Genomic DNA, 14,892 nt, shown 5'->3' with positions numbered 1-14,892 from the left:
TTTGTAATGTGGATGCAATACATATATATTAATTTACTAATAAATATTTTTTCTTTTTTTGCAATTTTTTTTATCTGTTGCCTATAATGATTTAAAATTACATCAGAGCCCAGCTGGCCCGCTTGTAGGCTCAATCCCTAGGTGGGGGCGTGCAGGAGGCAGCCAATCAGTGATTCTCTGATCATTGATGTTTCTCTCACCCTCTCCCTCCCTTTCTAAAATCAATAAAAAATATATTTTTAAAAATAAATAAATAAAATTACATCAGGAAAAAAACATGAACAGGCTAATTAAATCATTATGCAGGGTTGGTTTATTGCCTTTAATAAATGACATTTTAAAAGGACAGGGAATCTGGTAATAGATTTATTTTGTATATTGTTTAAAAACAAACAAACAAACATTTACTAGGGGGAAAAAAAAAGGAAAGGGAGTTTGCCCTGGCCGGGTGGCTCAGTTAGTTAGAGCATCGTCCGTACACCAAAAGGTTCCTGGTCAGGGCATATACCTAGGTTGCAGGTTCAATCCCAGGTCAGGGTGCATATAGGAGGCAACTGATGAATGTTTCTCTCTCTCCCTCTTCTCTCTCTACATAGCAATAAAAACATATCCTTAGGTGAGGATTTAAAAAAAAAAAAAAAGAGGAAAGGGAGCTTACAAAGTTTTCAGATGTTTCCTAAATTTCAAATGCCTTATAAACAATTCTATAGGACTATGTGGAATTGCATATAGAATTAACTCATGTTAGATAAGCCCAATTCTTGTATGATGTACATCAACAGTAAAATTTGTCTGTGGACAAACTTATTTGTGTTTTTCTCAGGTGAATGCTTGCGATGTATGTTCTGGAATAATCTTGGTTGTATCCATTTTGCCATGAGCAAGCACAATTTGGGAATTTTCTACTTTAAAAAAGCTCTACAGGAGAATGACAATGTCTGTGCACAGCTCAGTGCAGGCAGCACTGATCCAGGTATGCCCTTTGCTGGGGGACCGTTTATATTTTACTACTTGAGGAAAGTCTGAGTTCAGAGAGCAAGCATCTGGTCAAAATGCATGCCGTGTGCATCTACAGTTATCACTGACCCTGCCCAACAAGTTTGACGGTGGGGATTTTTAGTAGATATTTGAATAGCAAGGAGTTAAGAGTAATTATCAAAGACATTTTAATTCCCTTTTTTTCATAGATTTGAAAATCAGTAATCCCATATGGTAATGTTAAAAAACATAGTAATTTTTGACGATTTCTTGATTGTGCCAAACTAATGTTATAGCTTCTTTTCAGGGTTTCACATGTGGTACTGTTGGCAGCACCTGGCAATCTTTAAGCAATTCCTGAAATTTATTCCTTTAATATTCATATTATATAGGTTCTTGATTTGAAATGCTTAAAATCAAGCAATCGTTTAGCTTTGAATTTAAAAACTATTTAATTTATGAAAAATGTATCCAAAATCATTAATAGTCTTATTTTATTATTGATGGTGAAACTCTGAGTGAGTGAGTGAGTGAATGATAGTTATCATAGGTATAGCACATTAACTTTTATTTCCACAGTAAAATTCTGTAACACCATAACATTAACTGAATACTTCTGGTTAATAAAAAGTACATGACAATAATTAACCAAACTTAAAGTAAAAAGAGTGGAATCTTTTTACAGACTCTAAAATGTGTAAGATTTAAAGGCATGAGAGTGGGTCCTCTCTCTTCTCTTTGCCTTCCAGGAGTATGTGTGGCCTGGGTTGCTTCTCACTTGTTGGCAACACAGACAACACAAAGAGATAATTATTCATTTCCTATTATGGCAAAATGGATACAACCAAGAAATGACTCTGGCAAATACTTGTGGGTTGGGGGCTGGAGATCGTCATTGATGAGAGCTATTAAACTTCACACTGGGGTCAGTGGTATTAAACAAAGTAGTGTTTAAGTACTTAGTGGAATGAATGTTTTCCATTAAGTAACTGCTATTTTAAATCTAATGATTGATTCCCACCTAATGTTTATCATTAGGCAAAAAATTTTCAGGACGACCCATGTGTACATTGCTGACCAACAAGAGGTATGAGTTGCTGTATAACTGTGGAATTCAGCTTCTCCACATCGGAAGACCTCTTGCTGCCTTCGAGTGCCTGATCGAAGCTGTTCAGGTCTATCACGCCAATCCCCGCCTCTGGCTGCGGCTGGCTGAATGCTGCATCGCTGCCAATAAGGGGGTGAGTGCTGCCTGGGTACCTTTTTGAATCCTCACTCTCCACCCACCCCCCACCCCCCACCCCACACACACACTGTTACATGGAAAGCAAAAAATACTTGGAAATCTACCAGACCTCATCCCCTTTTTAACTCTCAGGGAATTTATAGAGTCTTCTGTTCTTTAATAGCTGGACAAAAAATTTTAGGTTCCAAAAGTCATTTGTTAACATCCTGGTTCTTGGTAAGTATGGCAACAGGTATCAGCACTCACATTACAGAGTTGAAGCCAACAAGGTCATACCTGTTGGAACAGTGGTCAGCTAGCTGCTGGGCAGGGGCCATGTCATCTGTGGGTGTGAGAATGCTGTGTGCGCCAGGCGATTAGAGAAGGCCTGGTGATAACCTAGTGAGTGTGGAGAGGACTGCATTACACTGCATTCCCTTCAGTGCCCAGGGCTTTACTTTTATTTATTTTTTTTAAAAATATCAGTATTTTTGTTGATTTCAGAGAGAAAGGGAGAAGGAGAGAGAGGTAGAAACATCCATGATGAGAGAGAATCATTGATCGGTTGTCTTCTGCACGCTCCACACTGGGGGTTGAGCCCGCAACCTGGGCACGTGCCCCAACCGGGAATCAAACCATGACCTCCTGGTTCATAGGTTGACGCTCAACCACTGAGCCACACCGGCCGGGCCCGAGGCTTTATTTTGATTCAGTAATTGGTTCAGAGATCACAGTTACCAGGCTGTTTCCCTCTGACACACATTTATCCACAGTGTCTAAGAGAAATAGGCCAGTTCACGCCGGTGTCCATGCCTAGGTTATCTCCAGAAGGCACTGAGTGGAAGCCTTTGTATCTCAAGTGAGGAGCGGTCAGTGGGAGCGGGGGAAGACAGGCTGTATCAGAATTACCAGATGTCTGTATCACCATTTCCGAACCACCCCCCACCCTTGCTGTGCTCTTGGGGGCTGTGGATTGGAGGGGGTGGCATGGAATGCTGCCTGGCAGGCCTGCCAGAGGTGGTAGAAGGTATATGGGCTCGCCTCCTCCTAGACAGCACTTCCTGAAAACATCTGCAAGTTTGTGTCATTGATTTATTCCATCGTACTTTTCCTTCTACATGACAATTTGCTTATTGGATAATTGTTAAATTAACTGACAATTCTAGGCAGAATTTATACTTTTTTAAAATAAAAGGCTCTCTAGAAATTGCTATTTTATTTAATCCATTTATGAATGTAGGCCATTCTCTTGTAGTACAGTTAATGGAAACCAGGGCATTACGTCTTCCTGGGAGTAGAGACACATATTAAGGTTTAATATTTTCTTTTCAAATTACTTATTTTTAGAAATAGTATTTTTAGAATTGTCTTCGTTCTGTGGATTGCAAACCCTCCCCCTTTTTTTCCTAGAAAGTTTAAAAATTTGTAATTTTTAAAAAATGGTCAAGATGACTTGGTTGCCATAACTTGGTAGATACCAGAACACTCTGATATCTGTGCTACCAGATTACACTCTGGTATTAGTCTATGCTAATAATAGGAAATGAATAATTATCTCTTTGTGTTTCTCCTCCTTTTAAAAATGACCTGAAGTGGCCTAAAATGATAGTAAAAACAAGCCAGAATGCTCTCAAAATCAGAAAGCAAAATCCCAATAGGAGCAACAAGGAACTCCAAGTGAAATTCTGTAAATTTTCTTTCACTTGGTCAGGACAGGGGACGCTGAAGAAGGCAATTTGTAGTCTCAGAAACAAATTTATTTTTTAATAAAATGAACCAACTTAATTGTTAAATTGGTGATACTAAGGAGATCATTTGGTCCTGTTTACCTGATGTATGTTGCTTCAGACCTTTTGGCACAAGCAGGACTGATGTTTAGGTGGGTAGTGTATAATATGTGAGAAAATATCTGCTAAATAGAAAGCATAAGACTCAATTGTAGGGAGAGTATTTAATCAATGTAAGATAAGGCATTTTAAAAGAACATAAAATATACCATTTACTTTTCTGAAAATGTACCATTTATTTTTCTGAGTTCTAAAACTCAAGATTGGTTAGTGCTATTACTGCAAAGACATTATAAAATAATCAATATTTTAATTATGTATGATTTTTTTTAAATACTGGGAGTAGTTAGGGCTTAAGCCTTTATTATTATTTTTTTTAAATATATTTTTATTGCCCGGCCAGTGGGGCTCAGTGGTTGAGCATTGACCTATAAACCAGGAGGTCACAGTTCAGTTCCCAGTCCGGACACATGCCCAGGTTGCAGGCTTGCTCCCCAGTGTGGGGCGTGCAGGAAGCAGCCAATTAATTATTCTCTCTCATCATTGATGTTTCTATCTCTCTCTCCCTCTCCCTTCATCTTGGAAATCAATAAAAATACATTTTTTAAAAGATTGTTTTAAATATATATATATTTTAAAAGACTTAAGTATTTAAACTATGTATATTTTTACATGTGCCCATGTAAGTCTTAATATAGGTAGCTTATTAATGTTCATATGTTGTTGACAAATTAATTAATACCTTCACTTTAAGAAGGAAAAAATATCGGTCCCAGGTTCCATTCCTGTCAAGGGCACATGCTCAGGTTGCAGGCTCGATCCCCGGTAGGGGGCGTGCATGAGGCAGCCGATCAATGATTCTCTCTCATCATTGATGTTTTTATCTTTCTCTCCCCTCTCCCTTCCTCTCTGAAATCAATAAAAATATATTTTTAAAGGGGGAGGGGGGGAGGGAGGCAGTGGGGGGATAAGGATACATATGTAATACCTTAATCAAGAAAGAAAGAAAGAGAGAGAGAGAGAAAGAAAGGAAGGAAGGAAGGAAGGAAGGAAGGAAGGAAGGAAGGAAGGAAGGAAGGAAGGAAGGAAGGAAGGAAGGAAGGAAGGAAGGAAGGAAGGAAGGAAGGAAGGAAGGAAGGAAGGAAGGAGGAAGGAAAAAAAGAAGGGAAAAAAATCTGTGTTTTAGGAAGTGGAGCTGCCTCCCTTTTCTTCTTCACTGTGTTTCTGTGACTCTCTTTCTTTACTCTGATGTCAAAGTGTCCGTAATATGCAGCATAGTGCCTGGGGGGGTAGAATGTCCTAAATAAATTGTTCTAAATACATGCTTAAGTCATACTTAAATTGCCTTTTTTCCTAGAACTACCTCAAACCTCATATTAATGAAACATAGCATATGTCACTCAGACTGTCAGCCCCATGTACTCTTCTTCAATACTGAACGTATTTTCTGTATCACCAAAAACTCCACATTGATGCATCTTAAGAACTTTCTTAGAGTAACTGGAAAGGTAGTGGGTCATTTTTCATACCCTGTTTTACAGCTCCATTAAATTAATGAGAAATTATTTGTATTTTGTAGACTTCTGAACAAGAAACTAAAGGTCTTCCCAGTAAAAAAGGAATTGTACAGTCTATTGTTGGTCAAGGCTATCATCGTAAGATCGTTCTGGCCTCACAGTCCATACAGAACACAGTGTATAAGTAAGTATTTGCAAAGAGAAAGTGTATGTATTTAAATTTATTATTTCATAGGAGGAACCACCTTGTAACTAAGTTTTATGACTATTTCAAAATAGGTGCATAGTGAATGTTACCTGACATGTGACTTTGGTTTGTTACATTCCTGGGAGCTGAAATTATTGATGGCCTAAGAAGCCCTAGTCTAGTCAGTGCCATTATTCAGAATGTCCAGAAGAGGGCATCTCGATGTTTCCTTTTTGTAGTGTCATTGTTAACTTCTAGGTAATTTTCTCATAGTCCCTAAAGTGAATTCTTTGTATTAGGAGGAAAAAGTACTAATACATAAAACATCCAAAGCAATATAAATCCGTCACATGTAAAAAAATCTTTAGTTAAATATGAACGTCTTTATCTTGTATAAAGATTCCAATTTAGAGTTGTTAGTATTTCTAAAGTAGTAGGCTTTTTAAAAAAACAACTTCGTGCTTTTTTCCCCCCAACATAAAATTTGTTCACTACCATTTTAAAGTTTTCCCAAAGTTTTAGAATAGTATCTGGCACACAATATTTTGGTATTAATTTATTTCAACTACGATGCAGATTTTTTTTAAGGACTTCACTTTCCTACAGTTTCAAAATTGTTACTAATTTTCACATTTATATATTTCCTAATAAGCCTATTTAGTTTCAGTTTAGTTTGATATCAAAGCAAATAAAGTTATATAAAATCTCAACAAAATTATAAGACAAATAATGCTGCTTTTGCAAAACTTAATAAAGGCATTTTTCAAAGTTAAAAATCAACCAAAACAAGGCTCAAATGTGGAAATCTTCCTTCCCTTGTTTCCAATTCTCATTATACCTGTCTTGGCCCTCATTACAATTTTTCTTGTTGATAACTCTTCTAATCCATTAACAATAATGGGTATAATGTATATACTTGCAATGTATATACTTTTTGCACCTTGTATTTACAATTTGAGCTTTAAGCATTCTCTTATAACTGCTTATATTAAAATTTCTACCTATCACAGGGCAAAGTTTTCATTTACAATTATATTGGTTTTATTTCTGATAATGGAAAAATGCTATTTATTTTTATGTTATTTACGTAGCTAATTTGATTTTGTCCTTTTAAGTGATGGACAGTCTTCAGCCATTCCTGTAGCCAGTATGGAGTTTGCAGCCATTTGTCTCAGAAATGCCTTGTTGCTGTTACCTGAAGAACAGCAGGATCTGAAGCAGGAAAATGGGTCTAAAAACAGTAATCAGTTAGGTGGGAACACTGAGAGCAGCGAAAGCAGTGAAACTTGCAGGTATTCTAATCCCTCTGAATCTCCTTGGCAGAATCCCTTCAGGACTTTATTAGTAAGCCTCTGTGTGCTGCAGGTGGATCCCTGCAATCTTCACCCCGAATTTCCAAAATTCTTTATTTTGAATAATAAGGAAGGAAAGTATAAATGTTTGTTTGTATTTTTTTTTACTTTTGATAAAATAAATACTCTGGCCACTGTGGCTTAGTTGGTTGGGCATCGTCCCATGCCCCGGAAGGTTGTAATTCCATTCCCAGGCAGCACATGCCCAGGTTGCAGTTCGATCCCGAGGGGCCTGCAGGAGGCAGGTGATGGATGTTCCCCTCTCACATGGATGTTTCTCTTTCTCCTTATCCCTTTCTCTCTAAAAATTAATGAAATATTTTTAAATAAATACTTAAATCCTAAAATTGTACCAATCTATAGAAATTGGGAAAGCTTATTTAGTAATAAACAAACACCATTTTATACAGAGTGTTCTTTTTTACACATGGCACCTTTAAACTCAAGTCTCCTATCCCAGCATTTTTTCTTAATGATATTAGAAATATGTGTTTAATATAGAAAATCTGAAAAAAAAAATTGTGGGTTTTTTTTTTCTCTCTCCATGAAGGGGTTATGTTTTACCATAGTTGATAAAAGGTCATCAGAAGAATGAGAAATGTGTGAAAATCTTGAAGTGGGTTTTTTTGTATGATAGAGATAATGTTTTGAATTAGAGGTTTTTAAAGCAGTATTGTGTGCTGGGGGAAAGAAACTAATAAACAATATAGCTTTAACACATCAATGATACCAACTTATAAGCATATTTCATTGTTTTGCCTCTTTGGTACTTTCATTACAAAAAAATGCATGGAAAACAAAATTTTACATTTAATTTTTTATTTATTGCTCTTCATAATTAAGAGTCCTTCTTTATTTTAGCAGTAAAAGTCATGAAGGAGATAAATTCATTCCAGCTCCACCTTCTTCTCCATTAAGAAAACAGGAATTAGAAAACTTAAAGTGAGTATCCAAACAAAATTAGTATTGCATTTACTGAAATGAGCACATTGTTGTTGGTTTTTTAAAAAATTTTTAAAAAATATATTTTATTGATTTTTTTACAGAGAGGAAGGGAGAGAGATGGTTAGAAACACCAATGAGAGAGAAACATCGATCAGCTGCCTCCTGCACACCTCCTACTGGGGATGTGCCTGCAACCAAGGTACATACCCTTGACTGGAATCGAACCTGGGACTTTTCAGTCCGCAGGCTGACGCTCTATCCACTGAGCCAAACCGGTTAGGGCGAGCACATTGTTTTTAATCTCTCTTATTCTTTTTAAGATTATGAATTACATTGATTGAATGTCAGACGTTAAGCTAACCTTTAGTCTCGTGACAAACACTATTAATCAGAATATATTGCCCTCTTTGTAAATTGTTGGATTCAATTTGTTAATATTTTGTTAGGAATATTTGCTTCTATGTTCACAAGGAAGATTGGTTCATGCTTTTTTTGTAATGTCTTTGGTCAGGTTTTGGCTTCAGGGTTATGCTGAACATATAAATGAATTGGGAAGTGTTTTCTGAAAGAGTTTATGTATGATAAATATTTCTTCTCAGATGTTTGCTAGAATTCACCAGTGGAACCATCTGGCCTAGGGTTTTCTCTGTGGTGAATTTTTTAAATGAATTCAAATTCTTCAATAGAAGAGTTTTATTCACATTTTCTATTTCTGTATCAGTTTGGGTAGGTTATGTATTTGTCAATTCCAGCATATGTATATATAGTGGGGTTTTTATACTAGCAATTGCATAGTGTCCACTTCTCTATACCTTGCTTTTCCCATTTGACTTTATGTGTATCTTATTGTTTGATATTATTATAAATCTGTTTCATTCTTTCTAATGGGTGCATAACATTGCATTATATGGTATCACAATTTATTTAGCATTCCTTTATATTTGGCTACTTATAATGTTTCAGCCTTTGCTATTATAAATAGTGCTTCAGTGAATATCATTTTACACAATATATAGGGGACTTCTTAAAAAGGTATTTGAAACCATTTTGAAACTTGATTTAATTTCTACAGATTTATTTGAATGAATACTCATTTTAGGGTTCTTAATTTTTGCATGCAACTTAAGAAGTATATTATCCCATAATGATTGAACAGCTGCAGAATGGTATAAATTAACTTTATATTCTGAAAATGGCATTAAAGAAAAGGGTATGTGCAGGGTGGCCTACTTCTCAAAGAGCTTTGTACTTCTCATGGCATCATTCTTTGCTTTCCATGTCTTACCTAGCAGGAGGATTGGTGATTTTCAGGGAAAATTAAAATTACTTCCCTATTTTTGTGGAAAGGGGTGAAGGATTTCCATAGGGAGTTTCATTGTCATAAAGTGAGGCGAAGATGGGTTCGGTTTATATTAACCTTTCTTTCTTATGGAGCAGATGGGAGAAAGGAAATGGGACAAGATGGAAGGAGCCTTAGGGTAAATTTATAAAAAGGACTGCTATGCAAGACAGTAGTCATGGTAATGTGGAGACAAATGGTGCAGGGAAAGAGTCGTGAAAGATTAGTGTCGTAATTTTTAAGGCTATAAAAGCTCACAATGCAGTTGGGTATGATCAAGAGCAGTTCTGTGGCAGGAGCCAGCTGTCTTCTATAGAGGGAAGGAGCACGTTGGTTCTGTTAGGATCATGAATTCTTAGAGATTTCATCTATTTCTGTCCTGAATTCTTATATGTGATTGGAAATGTGTGTGACTAGTGAATAGTTTAGTTTTTATGGACTATTATATTTGACCCCTTTGTGCTCTATAATACCCAAGACACCAATGCAAAACCTCATTTCCTGTTTCCAGCATAACTAATAAGCAGTAAATTATCATGACTGTTCTGATGACCACTTCTTACGGTATGGGTTCACAGCGTTTTGAGTATTTTCCATTTTTTTGGTTTTGTTTTGTTTTGTTGTTTTTCATTTGTACATAAAGGAAGATGGCTCCAAAAAGTACTCATTCTAACCAGGTTACAAGTATGCTTTCAGAAGGCATATGACACCTGAATTAGTTGAGAGATTCCATACTATAAAATCAAGGTAGGTTTCAGAAAAGTAGTTTCACAATTAAAACAGAAATTTGCCCCCAAATCAGGGAAATGTCTGCGAAATTAAATAGTTTAATTGTGAGGCTCAGATGAACTTAGAGGTACTGATATAATGGATCAAGAAAGGTGTGTGTGTGCATCAGTTTCATTCAGTTAGGAAAACGCATAGTTCAGCCTTGAATTAAACAAATGCTCTGATTTTAAGTTTTTAAAATAAAAGATGATTCTATTTCTAGGTATTTAGACAAGAGAAATGAAAACTTGTCCACACAAGAATTTTATAGCAGCTTTACTCATGATAATACAAAAACTAGAAAATAACCCAGCTATCCATTCATAAGAGAATGGATAACTAAATGTGTGATTTATTCTATCTATTGGAGTACTCTCAGCTATATAAAAAAAGGAAGAAATTACTGATGCCCAAGTTAACATGATTTGAATCTCAAATATTTGTGGGGGGTTTTTTACTTAGTATAAGGTACATATTATATAGTTCCATTTGTACCATTAATATGATGGACAAAACTATACAAAATAATTTATATTAATAGAAATTAGAACAGTGGTTGGGAAATTGACTAGAAGGAATCATTCTGGGATGACAGAAACATTCTGTATGCTAATATATATGTGTGTATGTGTATATTCAACCTCATCAAGCCGTACACTTAAAATGGTGTATTTTTTTTAAATAAATTTTTATTGATTTCAGAGAAGGAGGGAGAGGGAGATAGAAACATCAGTGATGAGAGAGAATCATTGATTGGGTGCCTCCTGTACGCCCTCTACTGAGGATCAAGCCCACAACCCAGGCATGTGCCCTTGACCGGAATCAAACTCGGGACCCTTCAGTCCGCAGGCCGACACACTCTATCCATTGAGCCAAACCAGCTAGGGCAAAAATGGTGTACTTTAATGTATGTAAATTATACCTCACTTAAAAATTTTTAAGGTTTTTAGAAAATTAATAAAATTCTAAAATATATTCTTTCAGGAAATACAATTTAACCAATAAAAAGTCAATTTCCTTTACACATCATTTATGAAGTGCCATGACATGGAAAACTTGGTTTCTTAACCAAAAAAAAAAAAAATTCCTCTACTTGTATTTAACATATTTCTTAGATTCCAAGGCTACAGTATTCAGTACAGATCCACTCATCACACGTGGCTATTGACCACATGAAATGTGGCTGTTAACAAGGTGTGCTGTTTAAATAGGTGATACCAGATTTCAGAATTTATTATCTCAGTAATTCTGGTATTGATTGTATATTGGATTAATTAAAATATATACAATTAATTAAAATTTGCCTTGTTTCTTTCTACTTTTTAAAAATGTGCTGACTAGAAATTTTAAAATTACACTTATGGCTCCAGTTATATTTCTACTGAGCAGTGCTGCTCTAAGGTTTTTGAGCTGGGTTTGAAGTGTTTGTATTGTTGATATATGGTTTCTATAAATGTATAATATTGTTGCTATGTCAGTTTTCTCACATGCCACAAATTTTAGCTGAATATCTCTTCAGAAATATTTTTGTCTTTAAAAGGCCTAGTGTCCAAATGAATCCTAGAATGTAGAAGGTTGCACAGGATTGATATATGGGCCATATGTTTTGGTTTAATTATTAATGCTGCCACATGCATTTGGAGGTGATTTTCTTATGCACTTATTGATTATATAACAAGGGTATACTTTTAAGATTTTCTTTTTTTTTAAATATTAAATCTTATTAGCATAACCAGTGGACACAGACACTGGGGTGGTGGGGGCTTGTCCTGGGGGGTGGGAGTGGCTGGGGAGGGGTTGATGGGGGAAAAAGGAGACATATGTAATACTTTAAACAATAAAAATATATGTATATATTAAGTCAATTAAATCGATTTATTTTTATTGATTTCAGAGAGGAAGGGAGAGGGAGAGAGAGAGATAAAAACAACAATGATGAGAGAGAATCATCGATCAGCTGTCTCCTGCATATCCCCTACTGGGGATTGAGCCCACAACCTGGCATGTGCCCTGACTAGGAATCGAACCGTGACCTCCTGATTCATAGTTCGATACCCAACCACTGAGCCATGCCGGCTGGGCAAGATTTTCTTTTTTTTAAAAGAGTCAACCATTTATTGACTGTCAACTGATATATATTTAAAAGTTTTATTGAGATACTAGGGGCCCAGTGCACGAATTTGTGCACCTTGAAAGGAACTGTGGGCTACGAGGTTGCAGTAGGCACAGGGGCAGTCTCAGCCCATCCTGCGCGCCCCAGCCCAGCCCCTCTCGCCACAGCCCCCAGTCCCCTGTCTGCATGAAGCCCCACTCCCTCCCGCCACTGCCACTCCCATCGCCACCACTCCCATGTGCTGATGGCGCTAGCCCCACTCGCACCTGCCGACAGCGCGGAGTGATAGGGGCTGGCGCCAGCAGCGGGTACAAGTGGCGGCTGCTGCCCCGATCGCCCTTCAGGAGCAGAGGGAAGTGGAGAAGCCCTCAGGGGCAAGCAGCGGCTCCAGTGGTGGCAGTGGGTGCGAGCGGGGCCGGTGCCGGCAGCAGGCACAGCGCCAGGTGGGACTGCAGCGCATGGTGGCAAAGAATTTTCAGTAACCACCAGTCTCACCCCGATGACAGTGACCAGCACCCCACCTTGGTCTGGTGCCCCCACTCACCTGCTCCACCATCCTGCTGCGGCCAATGCCTGCCATGTTCCGCACACACCTCCTGGTGGTCAGCACACATCATAGCAACTGGTTGTTCAGTTGTTTCAGTCTATTTGCATATTAGCCTTTTATTATATAGGATAATTCACACCATATAATTAATCCACTTGAAGTGTGCAATCTATGGTTTTTAGTGTATTCACAGGTATGTGCAGCCATACCACAGTCAATTTTAGAACATTTTCATCACCTCAAAAATAAACCCTGTACCTTTTAGCTATCACCTTTTGCCCCAGTCCTCAGTCCCATTAATCTATTTTCCTATAGATTTTTCCTTTTTAGATTTTTATGTGAATGGAATCATATAATATATGGGCTTTTATGACTGGCTTCTTTCACTTAGGATATGTTTTCAAGGTTCATCCAAGTTGTAGCATGTATCGTATTTTCCTTTTTATTGCCAAATATATTCAATATATAAACATACCATATTTTGTTTATTATTTCATTCATTGATGGACATTTGGATTGTTTCCATCTTTAGGTTATTATGAACAATGCTGCTATAAACACTTGTGTACATGTTTTTGGGTAGACATGTTATTTTTCTTAGGTGTATACCTAGAAGTAGAATTGCTGGGTCATAGTGATAATTCTGTTTAATCATTTGAGGAACTGCCAGACTTCTTAAAAGTGGCTGCACCAGCCCTATTTAAGGGCTCCAGTTTTTTCATATCCTCACCAATACTTGATTATACATTGTAGAAAGTGTGAAGTAGTATCTCCTTATTTGATTTGCATTTCCTTGAAGACTAATTATGTGTAGCACCTTTTTGTGTGTGCATTGGGCATTTGTATATCTTCCTTAGAGAAATGTTTATTCAGATTCTTTGCCTATTTTTCACTTGGGTTATTTATCTTTTGTTATTGAGTTGTAAGAGTTCTTTATATATTCCAGATACAAGATCCTTATCAGGCATATTCTTTGCAAATACCCTTGCCCATTTTCTGTATTGTCTTTAGACTTTTTTGAAGATATCCCTTGAATCACAGAAGTTTCTCATTTTGATGAAGTTGTTTATATTTTTCTTTATTTGTTTGTACTTTTCATGTCATATCTAAGAATTCTTTATCAAATCCAAGATCATGGGCTTACCACTATGTTTTCTTCTAAGAGTTTTATGGTTTATAAGCGCTTACATTTAGGTCTTTGATCCATTTTGTGTTAATTTTTAGATATGGTATGAGATAAGGGCTCAACTTAATTCTTTTGCAAGCTGATATTTTATTAATAATAAATAAGTTCAGAAAAGTAGTCACATTAACATTCATGTTTGCATAGTGGTTTAATAACTGTCATAAGTATGTACTGAGTTTCCATGTAGCATATTAGAGGATATCTTTGTTGTTCATTCTGAGATTGTGATACTAGCTGAAATTTTAATTTCTAGAAGTTAATGGAGGCCGCTCTAGAACCTGGAAAATAGTTTAATAGAATTGGAAAAGGGTAGGAAATAATGTTGAGACTAACGTGGGAAATGTCTGTGTGAGAAATTGAAATCGAAGCATACAAAATAAAAATGAAGTTTCAATTTGTCTTTTTAAAAATAAGAGGCTTAAAAATAGATAAAAGGAAATGTTCAGACCAAATTTAATTAAGCCCAGTTAAGTTATTTCATAAACATAAATCGTGGAACCTTCTTTATTTCCCATTCAGTGAAAAGGGACCTCCCATGGCCCAATGTTTATAAGAGGAAATGAATCGAACAAATGGTTAATAACACAAATACCATGGGCAGTTTTAGTGTACTTAGGAATCACATTTCTTTTGGTTTTAGCCTAGTGGTTCTATTGTACCTCACGAGACATACCTAAAACAGGATTATGGCTAATAATCTTTTGAATCTCCCCCATTTCAGTCTTGTAACTGAGTATGGGCCTACTAAAGCTTGTCCATCTAATAAACTTACCAAAGAAGAAACCTGCCTGCAGGTATGACTTTTTTTTTGTTTTTTTTTGTTAGGTATGACATTTTGTTTGTGTTATCAGCAGTTTGTGCTCAGATTGGTATGATTCACATGTGCGTCCCAGATTTCATTTAGATGAACTGGTGATGAGATTCCTCACAGGCCAGGGTTAGAATAAT

At 36.5% G+C, this 14,892-nt stretch overlaps 1 protein-coding gene across 1 annotated transcript in view; it reads left to right on the top strand.

The window, feature by feature from the left end:
- Positions 1-14,892, top strand: part of CNOT10 (CCR4-NOT transcription complex, subunit 10) — a 45,309-nt gene that overhangs the window by 18,565 nt on the left and 11,852 nt on the right. Inside the window, 5 exon segments of the mRNA XM_014548383.1 lie at positions 824-973; positions 2,017-2,219; positions 5,570-5,691; positions 6,810-6,986; positions 7,908-7,988. Coding sequence (XP_014403869.1) covers positions 824-973; positions 2,017-2,219; positions 5,570-5,691; positions 6,810-6,986; positions 7,908-7,988 — 733 coding nt within the window.

The sequence above is a fragment of the Myotis brandtii genome, unplaced genomic scaffold (genome assembly GCF_000412655.1).
Source record: "Myotis brandtii unplaced genomic scaffold, ASM41265v1 scaffold506, whole genome shotgun sequence".
Lineage (NCBI taxonomy): Eukaryota > Metazoa > Chordata > Mammalia > Chiroptera > Vespertilionidae > Myotis > Myotis brandtii.
Note: the sequence above shows the minus strand (reverse complement) of the source record. Positions and strands in the feature narration are given on the sequence as shown.